General features: G+C 41.3%; 1 protein-coding gene across 1 annotated transcript; it reads right to left on the minus strand.

Annotated features, from left to right (window-relative positions):
• Positions 1 to 6084: 6084 nt before the first annotated feature.
• Positions 6085 to 9880, minus strand: LOC106588185 (cellular retinoic acid-binding protein 2). Its single transcript, XM_014176921.2, has 4 exons — positions 9585 to 9880; positions 7118 to 7296; positions 6620 to 6736; positions 6085 to 6506 (listed from the first exon to the last, which is right to left on the minus strand). Exons 1-4 carry the CDS (start codon positions 9700 to 9702, stop codon positions 6456 to 6458), a joined length of 465 nt encoding a protein of 154 aa, XP_014032396.2. The 5' UTR covers positions 9703 to 9880; the 3' UTR covers positions 6085 to 6455.
• Positions 9881 to 16413: the final 6533 nt, after the last annotated feature.

Consider the following 16413-nt stretch of genomic DNA (forward strand, 5'->3'; position numbering starts at 1 on the left):
TGTGATGGCCACTCCAATACCTTTACTTTGTTGTCCTTAAGCCATTTTGCCACAGCTTTGGAAGTATGCTTGAGGTCTCTGTCCATTTGGAAGATCCATTTGCGACCAAGCTTTAACTTCCTGACTGATGTCTTGAGATGTTGCACCAATATATCCACATCATTTTCTTTCCTCATGAAGCCATCTATTTTGTGAAGTGCACCTGTCCCTCCTGCAGCAAAGCACCCCCACAACATGATGCTGCCACCCCCGTGATTCATGGTTGGGATGGTGTTCTTTGGCTTGCAAGCCTCCCCCTTTTTCCTCCAAGCATAATGATGGTCATTATGGCCAAACAGTTCTATTTTTGTTTCATCAGACCAGAGGACATTTTTCCAAAAAGCACGATCTTTGTCCCCATGTGCAGTTGCAAACCGTAGTCTGGCTTTTTTATGGCGGATTTGGAGCAGTGGCTTCTTCCTTGCCGAGTGGCCTTTCAGGTTATGTCGATATAGGACCTGTTTCCTCCAGCATCTTCACATTGTCCTTTGCTGTTGTTATGGGATTGATTTGCACTTTTCGCACCAAAGTACGTTCATTTCTAGGAGACAGAATACGTCTCCTTCCTGAGCGGTATGACAGCTGCGTGGTCCCATGGTGTTTATACTTGCGTACTATTGTTGTACAGATGAACGTGGTACCTTCAGACATTTGGAAATTGCTGAAGGATGAACCAGACTTGTGGAGGTCTCCAATTTTTCTTTTAGGTCTTCACTGATTTCTTTTGATTTTCCCATGATGTCAAGCAAAGAGGCACTGAGTTTGAAGGTAGGCCTTGAAATACATCCACAGGTACACCTCCAATTGACTCAAATTATGTTAATTAGCCTATCAGAAGCTTCTAAATCCATGATATAGTTTTCTGGATTTTTCCAAACTGTTTAAAGGCCCAGTCAATGTATTGTATGTAAACTTCTGACCAACTGGAATTGTGACACAGTGAGTTATAAATGAAATAATCTGTCTGTTAACAATTGCTGGAAAAATGACTTGTGTCATGCACAAAGTAGATGTCCTAACCGACTTGCCAAAACTATAGTGCGTTAACAAGACATTTGTGGAGTGGTTGAAAAACGAGTTTTAATGATTCCAACCTAAGTGTATGTAAACGTCTGACTTCAACTGTACATGCAAGGCTATTCCACCAAATTATGTAGGGTGGCAGCAGGTCAAGAAATGCTAGCAAAGACATCATAGGCAGTGTCCCAAAAATGTACCCCGAAAAAAAACATACATTACTCTGTATCATTTAACTCTTTGTGTTTCATAAATTTCCTTCGATTCGCAAGAGGCTGAATGCATTCGGAAAGTATTCAGACCCCTTGACTTTTTCCACATTTTGTTACGTTACAGTCTTATTCTAAAATGGATTAAATAAATAAAAATTCCTCATCCATCTACACACAAAACATCATAATTGCAAATGCATAAAAAAGACACCTTATTTACTTAACTATTCAGACACTTTGCTATGAGACTCGAAATTGAGCTCAGGTGCATCCTGTTTCCATTGATCATCCTTGAGATGTTTCTACAACTTGATTCTAGTCCACCTGTGGTAAATTCAATTGATTGGACATGATTTGGAAAGGCACACAATTTGGAAAGGCACACAAGGTCTCACAATTGACAGTGCATGAGCAAAAACCAAGCCAGGTCAAAAGAAATGTCCGTAGAGCTCCGAGACAGGATTGTGTTGAGGAACAGATCTAGGGAATAGTACCAAAAAAATTCTGCAGCATTGAAAGTCCCCAAGAGCACAGTGGCCTCCATCTTTCTTAAATGGAAGAAGTTTGGAACCACCAAGACTCTTCCTAAAGCTGGCCGCCCGGCTAAACTGAGCAATTGGGGAAGAAGGGTCTTGGTCAAGGAGGTGACCAAGAACCCGATGGTCACTCTGACAGAGCTACAGAGTACCTCTGTGGAGATGGGAGAACCTTCCAGAAGGACAACCATCTCTGCAGCACTCCATTAATCAGTATTTTATGGTAGAGTGGCCAGACGGAAGCCACTCCTCAGTAAAAGGCACATGACAGCCCGCTTGGAGTTTGCCAAAAGGCACCTAAAGGACTCTGAGACCATGAGAAACAAGATTGAACTCTTTGGCCTGAATGCCAAGCATCACGTCTGAAGGAAACCTGGCACCATCCTTATGGTCGTGGCAGCATCATGCTGTGTGGATGTTTTTCAGTGGCAGGGACTGGGAGACTAGTCAGGATTGAGGGAAAGATAAACAGAGCATAGTACAGAGAGTGTCTTGATGAAAATCTGCTCCAGAGAGCTCAGGAACTCAGACTGAGGCAAAGGTTCACCTTCCAACAGGACAACGAGCCTAAGCACACAGCCAAGACAGCTCACATTGTAAAGGCTTCGGGACAAGTCGCTGAATGTCCTTGAGTGACCCAGCCAGAGCCAGGACTTGCACCCGATCGAGCATCTCTGGAGAGACCTGAAAATAGCTGTGCAGCGATGCTCCCCATCCAACCTGACAGAGCTTGAAAGGATCTGCAGAGAAGAATGGAAGAAACTCCCCAAAATCATGTGTACTAAGCTTATCATATCATACCCAAGAATACTCGAGGCTGTAGTCACTGCCCTAGGTGCTTCAACAAAGTACTGAGTAAAGGGTCTGAATACTTATGTAAATGTCATATTTCCGTTTATTTTTTATAAAAATACAAAAAATACAAAAAAATTGATGTTTTTGCTTTGCCCTTATGGGGCAGTTTTGCCCTTATGGGGTATTGTGTGTAGATTGATGTGGGGAAAAAACAATTTAATCCATTTTAGAATAAGGCTGTAAAATAATAAAATGTGGAAAAAGTCAAGGGGTCTGAATACTTTTACGAAATGCACTGTATCTCACCAGTGAAAGCATGCAAGCGATCAAAACAGAACAACTGTCTCTGTATGTGTAGCCCATCCTGCTGGTCAAAAAGAGTATGACATTGTTGCCGCACGTAACATTGAATGCAAGGGAAGCCAGCGAGCATTTGGCCTCCCTAGATAAAAAAATATATAAAATAATAGCCAATCAGCGTTGAGCTAAACTGAGTGAATTCAGCTGTGAATTGTCCGGGCGCACCAAATAAAAGTCAAGGGAAGGCAGTTTGGATTTGGCTTCAGACCAATCACATCACATTAGAAGCCAAACGTCATTGACAGAAAAAACTGAATTGTTGCATCCTATTGTGTCCTTGTCCTCCGGTGGCTAGCTAGCAAGCTAAAATTGTCCCTTTCCTAAATTAGCCATGGATGGAGATAGGGATTTGGACTTGTGGTTTTACTTAATTCTCCGCACTGGCCAATGATTATAACGATGATTTTGATCCAACCATAAATTCATACATTGTGCCCCTGGCCTTAGAGGATGGAAATTCAACATTAGGCTAATGTTAAATAGCTGGCCTGTTAACTAGCGAGCTATCATTTTAGCCAGATAGCCGAAGACAACATACATACATACATACATATGTAACAGTGTAGGTTCCGTCCCTCTCTTCGCCCCAACCTGGGCTCGAACCAGGGACCCTTGCACACATCAACAACTGACACCCACGAAGCATCGTTACCCATCGCGCCACAAAAGCCACGGCCCTTGCAACGCAAGGGGAAACCCTACTTCAAGTTTCAGAGCGAGTGACGTCACTGATTGAAACGCTATTAGCGTGCACCACCGCTAACTAACTAGCCATTTCACATCGGTTACACATACATACATACATACATACATACATACATACACAGCCACATCATACACAGCCACATCATATTTAGCTTATGCTGATTGGACTAAATCGTTTTTGGTATATTTTAGTTATCACTGTATTAGACTAAGCATAGGTGATTAGATAATGTTGAATTTGTGCTGGAATAGTGGAGGCACCGCCAGTGTTTTCTTTGTGACTTCCGTTAACTCTCCGTGGTTCTAAATCAATAGTTGTTTTGTAGTCTAAAAATGTCTGAAACATTAACTTGCTTGACCATGCTGTAGGTCATGTAACTGTTTGTTAAATGTAATATGCTTTATGGACTTCACAGGACAGAGGTTGCGCTGCGGTTTTGTGATGAAACAAAGGTGTGGCTGAATTTATTCAGGTTATAAAGCAAACAATGCAATTATCACAACACATAGGTTGTAATATGTCTTTTTTTCGCCCTGGCTTGGCTTCCCCAGTGATTTTACCCACTCACCGCTACTGCCCTATTCCCTATTTAGTGCACTACTTTTGACCAGGGCCAATAAGGCTTCCCACTGGGCACACTGGTTGAATCAACGTTGACCAAAATGGAATTTACGTCTGTGCCCAGTGGGTTTGGTTAAAAGTAATGCATTATGTAGGGAATAGGGTGCTATTTGGGACACAGCTTTTACAGCGTTAGATCTGTAATTGCTTGTTTGAGTCTGCTCCCATGTTAATGTCCAGTACGTTTGTCCATAGTGATTCATTTGTAATAGTCTGTATGAGTGGTCCAGATGGCTTGTCTAGAGTTGGGTCCTGTCCCAAATGGCACCCTACTCCCTATATGGTGCACTACTATTGACCAGAGCCTATGGAGTTGGTCAAAAGTAGTGCGCTACTAGGGAATAGAGTGCTATTTGGGATGCAGCCTTGGAGTCGGGTGCCTCCAGCCTGGTCTTAAAACCACTGCATTCCATGGCCAATCCAGAGATTTGTGGTCCCATGACATCATAGCCTATGGAATGAGCGTACACAATCGCTGTGTGGAAAGTGACCTCGGTTACGAGGAGAGATTGAGTGAATTGGGCACTTCCTGTGGTTTTAACTGTCTCTATAAACACAATAATAATTGATCAAAGTTTTCATTCAATACGAATTAGACATGAGGTACTGTATGTGTGTCTTTCTGTGACCTAGTGGAGCTTTATTGAGCAAACATCCTCAGATTTTCCATATTTCAGTTCATTTTCAGACCAGAGCAGGACTGTTTTTTTTGTATTTTTTTTTAACACATATACAGTTACAGTATGGAAGAATGCATAATAACCCTTTCGGCTGAACTCTGAGCTATGCACACGAGGTTACATAACCCACACTCACTTTCATTCATTCACTCACTAATTTACCCTGTGAGTTTGAAAGAGCACAGTCTGGAGAAATGAAGCCCAGGAGGCCTGAGGCTGGCTCAGCACAGAGTGAGTAAACCTGAGGAGGATCTCGGAGGAGGGCATTTCTGGTTCCAAAATGGCACTCTATTCCCGACATAGTGCACTACTTTTGGGACCCTGAGCATACCGTCTGCTAATCTGGACAGCAAATCACTTCCTATTGATCGAGTAAGTGCTCTCTCTCCTCAGGAAATGCATGAGAGACCCTGCACTGTATTTCACAGCAAGCTGGATTCTGGAGTCTGTTCAATCCATTCTTCAATCCATTATTTTCTAACAGCATCCGCCCTCTCAAGTATGAGTGTTAATTTAGGTGTGACTGTATTTTGTTTTGGCTGTCCAGTTCAGAGGTGTGTGGGAGAGTGGGAGAGCAAAGTGTCCTCACACAAATCAGAGGCAGTAATTTTACCCTTTGTAAATGGGTGCGGGCCGAGTCCAGGGAAAAGGGGGTGGGGAACCTTTTATTGAGCTCATACTGTAATTAGGTACAGCTGGGAAGGAAAGCTGAGGAAATAATACCGTTCTCAATATGAAATTATTTTCTTATAGTCCCTCACTCACTCTTTCCCTACCACTCCCAGTTTTTCCCCTTGTTCTTGCCAAATGTCTTTCAGACACAGTGGTGTTCATAAAATATGGACTTTCTTTGGGAGTCTTAAAATTCTAAATGGACAAATGGTGAGGGATGAGGAAAGAGAGCACATAGAGGACAAAGAGGATTTAGAGGAAAGGGTGTGGAGTAGAGAAGGAGAGGGCAAGTTGCCGGGAGGGACGAAAAACAAGGGAGGGATGCATACAAAGATCACAGGCAGGGGGAAAGGAGAACTAGGAAGGAGGTGGTATGGAGCGAGAAAGCCAGAACAGCGGTGAGGGACAAGGTCTTGGTTTAAATCAGTTTCACCAAACTAATAAAATCAGGTTTTGGAAACACATGATCAATTTATAATTGTTTTAACAACACAGTTTGAGGATGGTTTACAGTTGCTTTGGTAAGACATTTTGAAGAAAAATTCAGATAGGGTTTTCATGTGGTATACTGAGAATAAATACAGCTTTAGTTGTGGAGGAGCAATGATAACATTACAAAGCCATTACATGCTATTACAAGAACATTATACATGAAAATAAACTGGCACAAGGCTTTCACAACAATCAAACTCTGTCTGACAAAACACATACAACTGACATCTTGTTAACCACAATCAGAATAACTGGAAGATTAAATAAGCAAAAGGAGCAGGTAGAAATAAAAAAAATGGAAATGTTTGACAGTCTTAAAAGTCTTTCATTCTCGTTGATATACTCTGGTGCACACAACATCCCCAGCGCTCATTGTCTGAAAGAAAATGACAACAAAATTAATACAAAACTCAGATAAATCAAACACATACTTTCCCCCAAACACAGTTAAAGGATCACTGTTGTTGGCAATAGAAATGTATGCTTTACCAAAATTAGTTCACCATCATTGGTCACTTCACGGGTCCAGGCAGTCTTAGGGCCCTCCCCTTTCTGCAAAGTCTGCTCACAGCTGATCTTGCTATCTGTCTCCCAGCGAGGGGTACTCTGGAGGACATAGGAAGAAGGCCATGCAAGGATTTAATAAGTGACACTGCATGTTGTAGTGAAGTGGTTAGATAAACACAGTAGATCTGTGTGTCACCCTGAGGCTTCTCATTTGGTACTCAGTACTGTTGCAGCATGTTACTGCTTCTTCAAGTCTGTTAGGCGTTATGTTTGCTGCCCTCCACAAACCATAAAGAAAATGAGAATACTAAACCATCACATAGAACAAATATCAAGTTACACACAGATAATTTTTTCCACATGCTTATACAGACCCATGATTTCATACACTGAGTCCTGGCAAAATATGCACGTACAGTAATAACCCAAATATTTCATGCAACATATGTAGAGATGAAGAATGTGGAAATGGAGTGTTACAGTGCAAGGGCGTCCATCCACTGTGTCCTCATTGAAGGACTGGCCCACGGTGAAGGAGACATGGGTGGTGCGTATGCTGGTGGAGGTCTGGATGGAGAGACTCTCTCCCTGCTGGGTGATCTCTACTGCAGGCCTGGAGGCTGCAGCCACGGCTATCTTCCTGACAAACACGTTCACACCTGGTCATAGGGATCAATAAGGTATCACAGAAGTAGATTGAGAATGGAGACCTTGGATGTGTCATAAATGGCACCCTATTCACTACATAGTGCACTAGTTTTGAACAGGGCCCTATGGGGCTTTTGAAAAGTAATGCATTATATAGGGAATACGGTTCCATTTGGGATGCATCCATTGGTGATGAAAAGCCATATCACAGCCATCATTCATGACCATTGATTTATGACCATTGATTTAGTCATTTAGCAGACGCTCTTATCCAGAGCGACTTACAGTAGTGAATACATACATTTCATACATTTTTTTCTCCGTATGGGTAGTGGGAACGACATCAGCGGAGAGGGAGGGTTTGATCTCAGACAGAGCTCTCATTCATTCAACTTCAAGGGATGATTAGCGTAGACCTGACATACAAATAACAGTATGTTACATCAGACTGACTTTCATTCCTCTCGCCTATTCAAAGTAAAATTCTTATCCCTAAATAAAAATCAGACAAACCTTTTCATTGGAGCGAAATTTATGTTTGAAGGGAAATATTGCTGTTGCCCACAGAGAAACCCCTGGAGCGAGTTAGTTGAGGAGTCCCAGGGTACTGAGGGAATGTTAGTCTCACTACCGGCTGACTGAGGGGGCCCATTTCAGGGTTTAGTTCCATTTACACTGGCTTTAATTACAATCTCATGAGGTCTTGGTTTGAAATGGGGGAAAATATAACATTCCTCCATGGGTCTTTACATTTTAATAGATGCCATTGACTGGCCCTCCTCTGGCCTTTCTATGTGTGTGTGTGTGTGTGTGTGTGTGTGTGTGTGTGTGTTTAGGTGACTGAATGTGTAGGTGGATGGGTACCTCAAAAAAGGATAACAAAGGACTTTTAAAACAATAAATCAAGCAAGAAAATTATTGGAAATAATAATTAATTAATTCCCCATTAAAACCAAACATGTGCACAGAGAAGTATAAACACTTGAGTGGTGTATGTGGCCACAGACCAAGCTGGTTTAACATTTCACCCCATAGCCAAGAGTGGGATACTTCTCAGGACGCTTTGGTCTTTTCGTGCCTTTGCTCCTTTTTGCCACATTTCTGACACATTTTTGACAGTTTTATTGCTTCTTTAATCAGGACAACAGTTTTCAGCTGTGCTAACATAATTGAAAAAGGGTTTTCTAATGATCAATTAGCCTTTTAAAATGATAAACTTGGATTAGCTAACACAACGTGCTAATTGGAACACAGGAGTGATGGTTGCTGATAATGGGCCTCTGTACGCCTATGTAGATATTCCATAAAAAATCTGCCGTTTCCAGCTACAATAGTCATTTACAACATTAACAATGTCTACACTGTATTTCTGATCAATTTGATGTTATTTTAATGGACAAAACATTTGCTTTTCTCTCAAAAACAAGGACATTTCTAAGTGATCCCTAACTTTTGAACGGTAGTGTATGTTTTAAATTTCCTTGAAATACTTTGCAAATGAGACTTATTTCTATGTGAAAACTGAAATGGTCGATTAATTCCTTTTCAGTAGACACTCTTATCCAGAGCAACTTACAGTAGTGAGTGCATACATTTTTCATACTTTTTCATACTGGTCCCCCATTGGACCCACAATCCTAGCATTGCAAGCGCCATGCTCTACCAACTGAGCCACATCATCACATCATCACAAACCACTTCATGTCTCAATGTACTCAGTTACTGTATTGTGCAGTGTTTTTCCACATTGTGATAGAAAGTATACAGGTACAAACCTAGATGACCAGCCTTTGTACAATACAGTAATGTACATTTACACTAAGTGGTTTGTAAGGATGGTAAATTAGTACTGAACAAAAAGTGGTTGTTATCCATGTTATTTGGTCAAGAAAAATATTTAATCTGATGTGGATGTTTTGTGTCTTTGCCCATAACTTTGCACCTTTTGATGTAAATGTTTGAGGACAGGGTTTTTTCTTTCTAGATTCCATTAAATGATAATCGCAGAGAAAGGGACAGGGAAACAACTCTTACAATTCCAACTATTGAATCCTGCAAGATACTGTTCTTAATTATACAACTACCTTTTTTGCCAAAGCCAGATGCTGAATTTTTTTTTATATCAGTCTGCTAATAATACTAAGAGGCCCAGTGCACAAAAAGTGCTTTTGTGGAAAAAAAAGTTTTTTAATAACACATTTTATTTTTATTGATATTTTTAGGGCTAATTCAGATTTTTCAGGGGGTGCTGCAGCACTCTCAGCACCCCTACTTCCCGTGGCTGTGTGAAAATACTCACCCAACGCTTTCAGGAGTTCTTCAAAGTTTTCAGAAGTCTTCATTTTCCACATCCCAGAGAAGTTTGCAATTTGACGGTCCATTTCCGATGTAAATAGTTTGTTATAGCAGTCGATCATTACAGAAAAAAGATAGTCAACATTATTATTTTGTTCTCGGCAGACCCATAAAATAAACTTTTTGCAGCTCTTCTGATTTTTCTCTGTGTTTTGTCTCGCAGATTACTTGGTGCTCTCTGTTTGCTCCCTCTGCCTCCTCTCTCTCTCTTTCATTCAGAGGTTGATTCAATCTGGTCGGCGCACTCCCTTTTTTGGCTCACGTCTTGTTTGGAGTAAGCGCGACACGCGCGCCCTGGGTGGTAATGAATAGCAAGAATCCCACCATGAAACCAAAGACCATGGAACCAATGAGCACGCTCCACCCAGGTGCTTGTTCCTTCTTCTCAAGCATTGGTGGAAGAATCTAGAATTTTGACTATATATTAACGTAAAATAGCCTACTGAAATATGTAGTCGCTAGATCTATTACTATTACATTATATAATATTGCTTTTTGTAAGCTAGGTTACATACATTTTTAGTAGGTGTAACCTTTTATATCGTGCAAGTTCAATAGAGTGGGCTTTTATTGCCAAACAAACTGCAAGAAGATGCCCCCTTATTAAGAAAGTATGCTTGCACTTTGAAGTTGAATGGTGCCAGCGGGGTAAATCTGGTTGTGGACCTCAAATCAAGAATTTGGGCAATTGAGTAATGGGATAAGAAAGGAATATAGTAGCTCCTATTGAAAACGTCAAGTTTGTTAAAGAGGATCCCATCCTAAAGAAGATTAAGATTTTGGAATGTGAAATCAGATGGGTTGGGTTGGGTTAGCTCCTGGGTTGGGTTAGCTCCTGTAGAAAGAGGAGAGAAGTGTAGAGGGCAATGAGATGACACCAAGATAAGAAATCCGGAGTTGGGTGATGTCAATCAACGACCCATGGTAATCATCCATATGAGGATATTTCCTATCATGGACTGGCTCTTATCAATGAGCACATTAGAAAAATTGCATATTGACAATAGATCAATAAATCAATCGAAAAAATAATATTATTTTCAAAAAAGTTTATGCAATATAGAGCCAATGGGGTACAAGTCCTTTACTCCCTTTTGCTGATTTAAATATAAATAATAATAAAAACATTTTTTATAAATATTTGTAATTATGCCTAATTGCATTCACAAATCTATTTAAAGAATAGGCTACCTTAAAGCACAGAAATGTTTCTTGTTTGACACATAGGCCTAAATTCTGTGAGAAACTAAGCTCTAGACCTTTCTGGAACAGAACGCAGTTTCAAGTCTTTACATGTTTGTGTGTTTGCAAAATGACAGACATATATTGTAAGTAACTGAAGAAAGACCACTATCTCGTCCTCATAGCTCTTTCCATCCCTTTGGTTGCACTCCAGTGAAAATCCTCTCTTCCAAAATACAAGTCATGATGTTCAAGCAACTCACTTTTCATATAGCAATAACGGAAAGTAGGGGAAAGTGAGCATGTTAGTCTGCAATCATACATGTGAGTCTGCGGCCATACAATTTGTCACGCTTTAAAGGTGTTGCTTAACAGAGTGAGAGATCAAAGTAAAATGGACCACAGCAACAGAGGGAGACTGGGGTAAGGGTGTAAAATGAGACAACCCTCTCTCTCTCTACCACTCTCCTCTCAATTAGATTTAAGGAGCTTTATTGGCATGGGACACATATGTTAACATTGCCAAAGCAAGTGAAATAGATAATAAACAATAAGAAATCAACAGTAAACATTACACTCAGAAAAAATCCAAAAGAGTAAAGACATTTCAAATGTCATATTATGTCTATATACAGTGTTGTAATGATGTGTGCAAATAGTTAAAGTACAAAAGGGAAAATAAATAAACATAAATTTAGGTTGTATATACAATGGTGTTTGTTCTTCTCTCTCACTCCCCCCCGCCCCATCCCTATCCAAATGTCCAGAGGTAATTATGAGACGCCCATTTCTCTCTCTCTAAATGTCAAGAGATAATTACCAACCAATTCTGTCCCACTGGTTCCTTCTCCTCCACAGCCTCTTACAACCTCCCTCCCTCTCCTCTTCTCTTCCTCTCCCTCCTGCCAAGAACATTTCAACAAGTCTGGATCAAAACTGATTTCCCTGGAAACCTAATACTGCATATTCCACCAACCAAAACAATTAAACCCAAAACATGTAGCTATGTTGTTTGCAGAATATTCTAGTTTTAAATATTCTAGTAAACATCCCCCATCCCCATGTAATTTACCTCTGCTTTCCCATTAGAGCAGCTCAATAACATACTTCAGAATTCAAATGAGATGTAAGCACTCACCCCCTTTTATCTCTACCTGAAGAATACTGTTGAGCCTGAAATCACATAGTGCACTACTTTTAACCACAGCCCTTTGGACACAGTCTATGAAGCGATGAGGCCCAGCTGAGAACTTAGTTAGAGAAAGGAGAAGGTCCTCTGGTAAAAGGGAAATGTGAGGACGTCTAGTCCTTGTTGTTATGACGACCGGTACCATTTCAAACTCTTGATTGTTCATGTTTCCCCTGAATGTTGTCTCATTTTACAGGAAATAATCACTGAGGAGCAATTGAGGGAAACAGGCATTCCCAATGTATGATTGTGTGTTTGTGTCGTCATAGGGTCAATTCCATTTCATTTCAGATGACGTGATGATTGACATTCAATTCAAGAATAAATAAATAAATTAAAGGCAATAAAAAAAGTGTTTTTTCATAAATTCTAAGGATTTTCATTAGTTCATTAATTTGATTTTAATTCATCGATGGCCTTAACTGATGGAATTAAAACGGAGCTGAGTGTAATGAATATTGTTAATGCCCTCCATATTGCCATTTTGTGTTGAGTGTTGGAAACACAGGTAAGAAATGGAATGGAATAAAAACAACATGATCTAGTACCACCACATTGATATGACTTTTATAAAAAAGAGCTACCTGATTTGTAGTAATTCAATATTTGACATGATTATGAAATATGAATCTTGTTCTGTCCAATAAAATAAAAAATATTTATGTTGAGTGCATGATACATGTAAAGCTTCATCACAGGATAGGATGTCGATGTAGCACCATCTAGTGTTGAATGCGATTTTCTGATTATGATTTTCTATTATTGTGGAAAATAAGATTTTGTACTATTTTGCTTCCACCCTGACGACTGCATGTAGTGTACCAGTCACAAAATGTCTTTGTTTTGTTGCTTGGACGGTCATGGTCCAAGAGGGCAACGTCGGCGCCAATGGCGGTCAGTGCCGTTTAAGATGAGGAAGGATAAAAAAAAAAAAAATCATGAGCATGGCCTTATTTCCATTAAAGCAGATTTGATGACTGTCATTCATATTTCATTCATCCAGTTCAATGTAACAGCAATAGGTTTAGGCTCCTACATGGTACTCACATTTTCCCGATACCCATCATGAGGTTGCTACAACCTAGCCTATGAATGAAGCTTATAACGTAGGTGCACACAGGTCGAGAGAAACATTTGAGGCGACGGACAGTGACACATGGAGAGACAGTGACACATTCAATACCGCCTTGCACAATCTTGCCTGCATCTAGCTGATCTAGGGTGTTATCATTAGTCCAACAGTTGCAAACAGGAGTTTCTATTGGACAAATTCAGGTATGTTTATCCCCGTTTTGTTCCGTTTAAGAAACGTTTTTCAACAGAATCGGTAGAATGAATACACCTCTGATCACGCGGAAATACAGTTCACTTTCATAGCAGCCATGATGTATTCCTTCTCGCATCTATGAGCTCTCCTCCTCTTACCTTTTCCCTTCGCTTGTGGACTTCAATGCACAACACATCAGCTGTATGTGACCAGGCGAAAAAACCTTTCCAACCCAAACAATATCATAACCGCTACACAAAGCCTACATCATTGTCACCATATTAGCTAAAGTAACGCCATAGTCAACATAGCTTATAGAATTAACACGTTAGTAAACACGCTACAATAATGCAGTAATGTTACAGTGTCAGTAAGCAGTTCAGCACTTACACCGGCGGGCCCCGTGGCAATAAATTAGTGAAACCAAAAGCTTACTTTGACTTGGAAGAGTTCCAGTGCTGTGTTGGATAGTCATAGCCAGCTAGCTAACACAGCATCCCTCTGTTTGACCATGGTGTTTGAGTAGGCTAAACAAGCTATTTGCATTTGCTAGCTAAGTAAGTGAAACTGAAAGTGAAAAAAATGACAAATCTCTCTCTATCCCTCTCTTGTTCAAAAGTGTTAAACTATTGTCTTTCTCTTTCTTTGAGTCAAATGCTCACCACATTTTATGCACTGCAGTGCTAGCTAGCTGTATTTTATGCTTTCAGTACTAGATACATTCTCTGATCCTTTGATTGGGTGGACAACAGTATTGTTTCTTATCGATGGCGGTTACGATATCGTTTAGGACCTTGAGTGTGGCTGAGGTGCACCCATGACCAGCTCTGAAACCAGATTGCATAGCGGAGAAGGTGCGGTGGGATTCGAAATGGTCGGTAATCTGTTTGTTGACTTGGCTTTCGAAGACCTTAGAAAGGCAAGGTAGGATAGATATAGGTCTGTAGCAGTTTGGGTCAAGAGTGTCCCCTCCTTTGAAGAAGGGGATGACAGCAGCTGCTTTCCAATCTTTTGGAATCTCAGACGACACGAAAGAGAGGTTGAACAAGCTAGTAATAGGGGTTGCAACAATTTTGGCAGATCATTTTAGAAAGAAAGGGTCCAGATTGTCTAGCCCGGATTATTTGTAGGGGTCCAGATTTTGCCGCTCTTCCAGAACATCAGCTGACTGGATTTGGGAGAAGGAGAAATGGGGAAGGCTTGGGCAAGTAGGTGTGGGGGGGTGCAGTGCTGTTGACCGCGGTAGGGGTAGCCAGGTGGACAGCATGGCCAGCTGTAGAAAAATGCTTATTGAAATTATCAATTATAGTGGATTTATCAGAGGTGACAGAGTTTCCTATCCTCAGTGCAGTGGGCAGCTGGGAGGAGGTGTTCTTATTCTCCATGGACTTTACAGTGTCCCAGAACTTTTTTGAGTTTGTGTTGCAGGAAGCAAATTTCTGCTTGAAAAAGCTAGCCTTGGCTTTTCTAACTGCCTGTGTATATTGGTTTCTAACTTCCCTGAAAAGTTGCATATCACGGGGGCTGTTCGATGCTAACGCAGAACGCCACAGGATGTTTTTGTGTTGGTTAAGGGCAGTCAGGTCTGGAGAGAACCAAGGGCCATATCTGCTCCTGGTTCTACATTTCTTGAATGGGGCATGCTTATTTAAGATGGTGAGGAAGGCATTTAAAAAAAAAATAACCAGGCATCCTCTACTGACGGGATGAGGTCAATATCCTTCCAGGATACCCGGGCCAGGTCGATTAGAAAGGCTTGCTCGCTGAAATGTTTCAGGGAGCGTTTGACAGTGATGAGTGGAGGTCGTTTGACCGCTGACCCATTACGGATGCAGGCAATGAGGCAGTGATCGCTGAGATCTTGGTTGAAAACAGCAGAGGTGTATTTAGAGGGCAAGTTGGTTAGGATGATATCTATGAGGATGCCCGTGTTTACGGCTTTGGGGTGGTACCTGGTAGGTTCATTGATCATTTGTGTGAGATTGAGGGCATCAAGCTTAGATTGTAGTATGGCTGGGGTGTTAAGCATGTCCCAGTTTAGGTCACCTAGCAGCACGAGCTCTGAAGACAGATGGGGGCAATCAGTTCACATATGGTGTCCAGAGCACAGCTGGGGGCAGAGGGTGGTCTATAGCAGGCGGCAACAGTGAGAGACTTGTTTTTGGAGAGATGGATTTTTAAAAGTAGAAGTTCAAATTGTTTGGGTACAGACCTGGATAGTAGGACAGAACTCTGCAGGCTATCTCTGCAGTAGATTGCAACACCGCCCCCTTTGGACGTTCTATCTTGTCTGAAAATGTTGTAGTTAGGGATGAAGATTTCAGAGTTTTTGGTGGACTTCCTAAGCCAGGATTCAGACACGGCTAGGATATCGGGGTTGGCAGAGTGTGCTAAAGCAGTGAATAAAACAAACTTAGGGAGAAGGCTTCTAATGTTATTAACATGCATGAAACCAAGGCTATTACGGTTACAGAAGTCATCAAAAGAGAGCGCCTGGGGAATAGGAGTGGAGCTAGGCACTGCAGGGCCTGGATTCACCTCTACATCACCAGAGGAACAGAGGAGGAGTAGGTTAAGGGTACGGCTAAAAGCTATGATAATTGGTCGTCTATGACGTCCAGAATAGAGAGTAAAAGGAGCAGGTTTCTGGGGGCGATAAAATAGCTTCAAGGTATAATGTACAGACAAAGGTATGGTAGGATGTGAATACAGTGGAGATAAACCTAGGCATTTGGTGATGATGAGAGAGATATTGTCTCTAGGAACATCATTTAAACCAGAAGATGTCATAGCATGTGTGGGTGGTGGAACTGAAAGGTTGGATAAGGTATAATGAGCAGGGCTAGAGGCTCTACAGTGAAATAAGCCAATAAACACTAACCAGAACAGCAATGGACAAGGCATATTGACATTAAGGAGAGGGATGCTTAGCCGAGTGATCATAAGGGTCCCGTGAGATTCAGACAGCTATTCAGACAGCTATATTAGAAGCTATAGGTAGCAGCTAGCTCGCGGAAGATGGAGGGAGGTCTGTTTTTAGCCACCTCGTGCGTTTTCGTCTGTAGATTAGTGGGGTTCCGTGTGGTAGAGGGGACCAGTCCAATTGGCAAAATAGTTATAGTTATTGTGGCCCAA

This window comes from Salmo salar, chromosome ssa27, assembly GCF_905237065.1.
Source record: "Salmo salar chromosome ssa27, Ssal_v3.1, whole genome shotgun sequence".
Classification (NCBI taxonomy): domain Eukaryota; kingdom Metazoa; phylum Chordata; class Actinopteri; order Salmoniformes; family Salmonidae; genus Salmo; species Salmo salar.

What these genes read in the sequence shown, in the direction of transcription:
- LOC106588185 (XM_014176921.2), bottom strand. Translation starts at nt 9,702, where the DNA reads ATGATCGACTGCTATAACAAACTATTTACATCGGAAATGGACCGTCAA. An exon ending in AGAACTCCTGAAAGCGTTGG is followed by an intron (nt 7,297 to 9,584) that starts GTGAGTATTTTC and finishes CCCTATGACCAG; the next exon opens with GTGTGAACGTGTTTGTCAGG. An exon ending in TGGATGGACGCCCTTGCACT is followed by an intron (nt 6,737 to 7,117) that starts GTAACACTCCAT and finishes TATGTCCTCCAG; the next exon opens with AGTACCCCTCGCTGGGAGAC.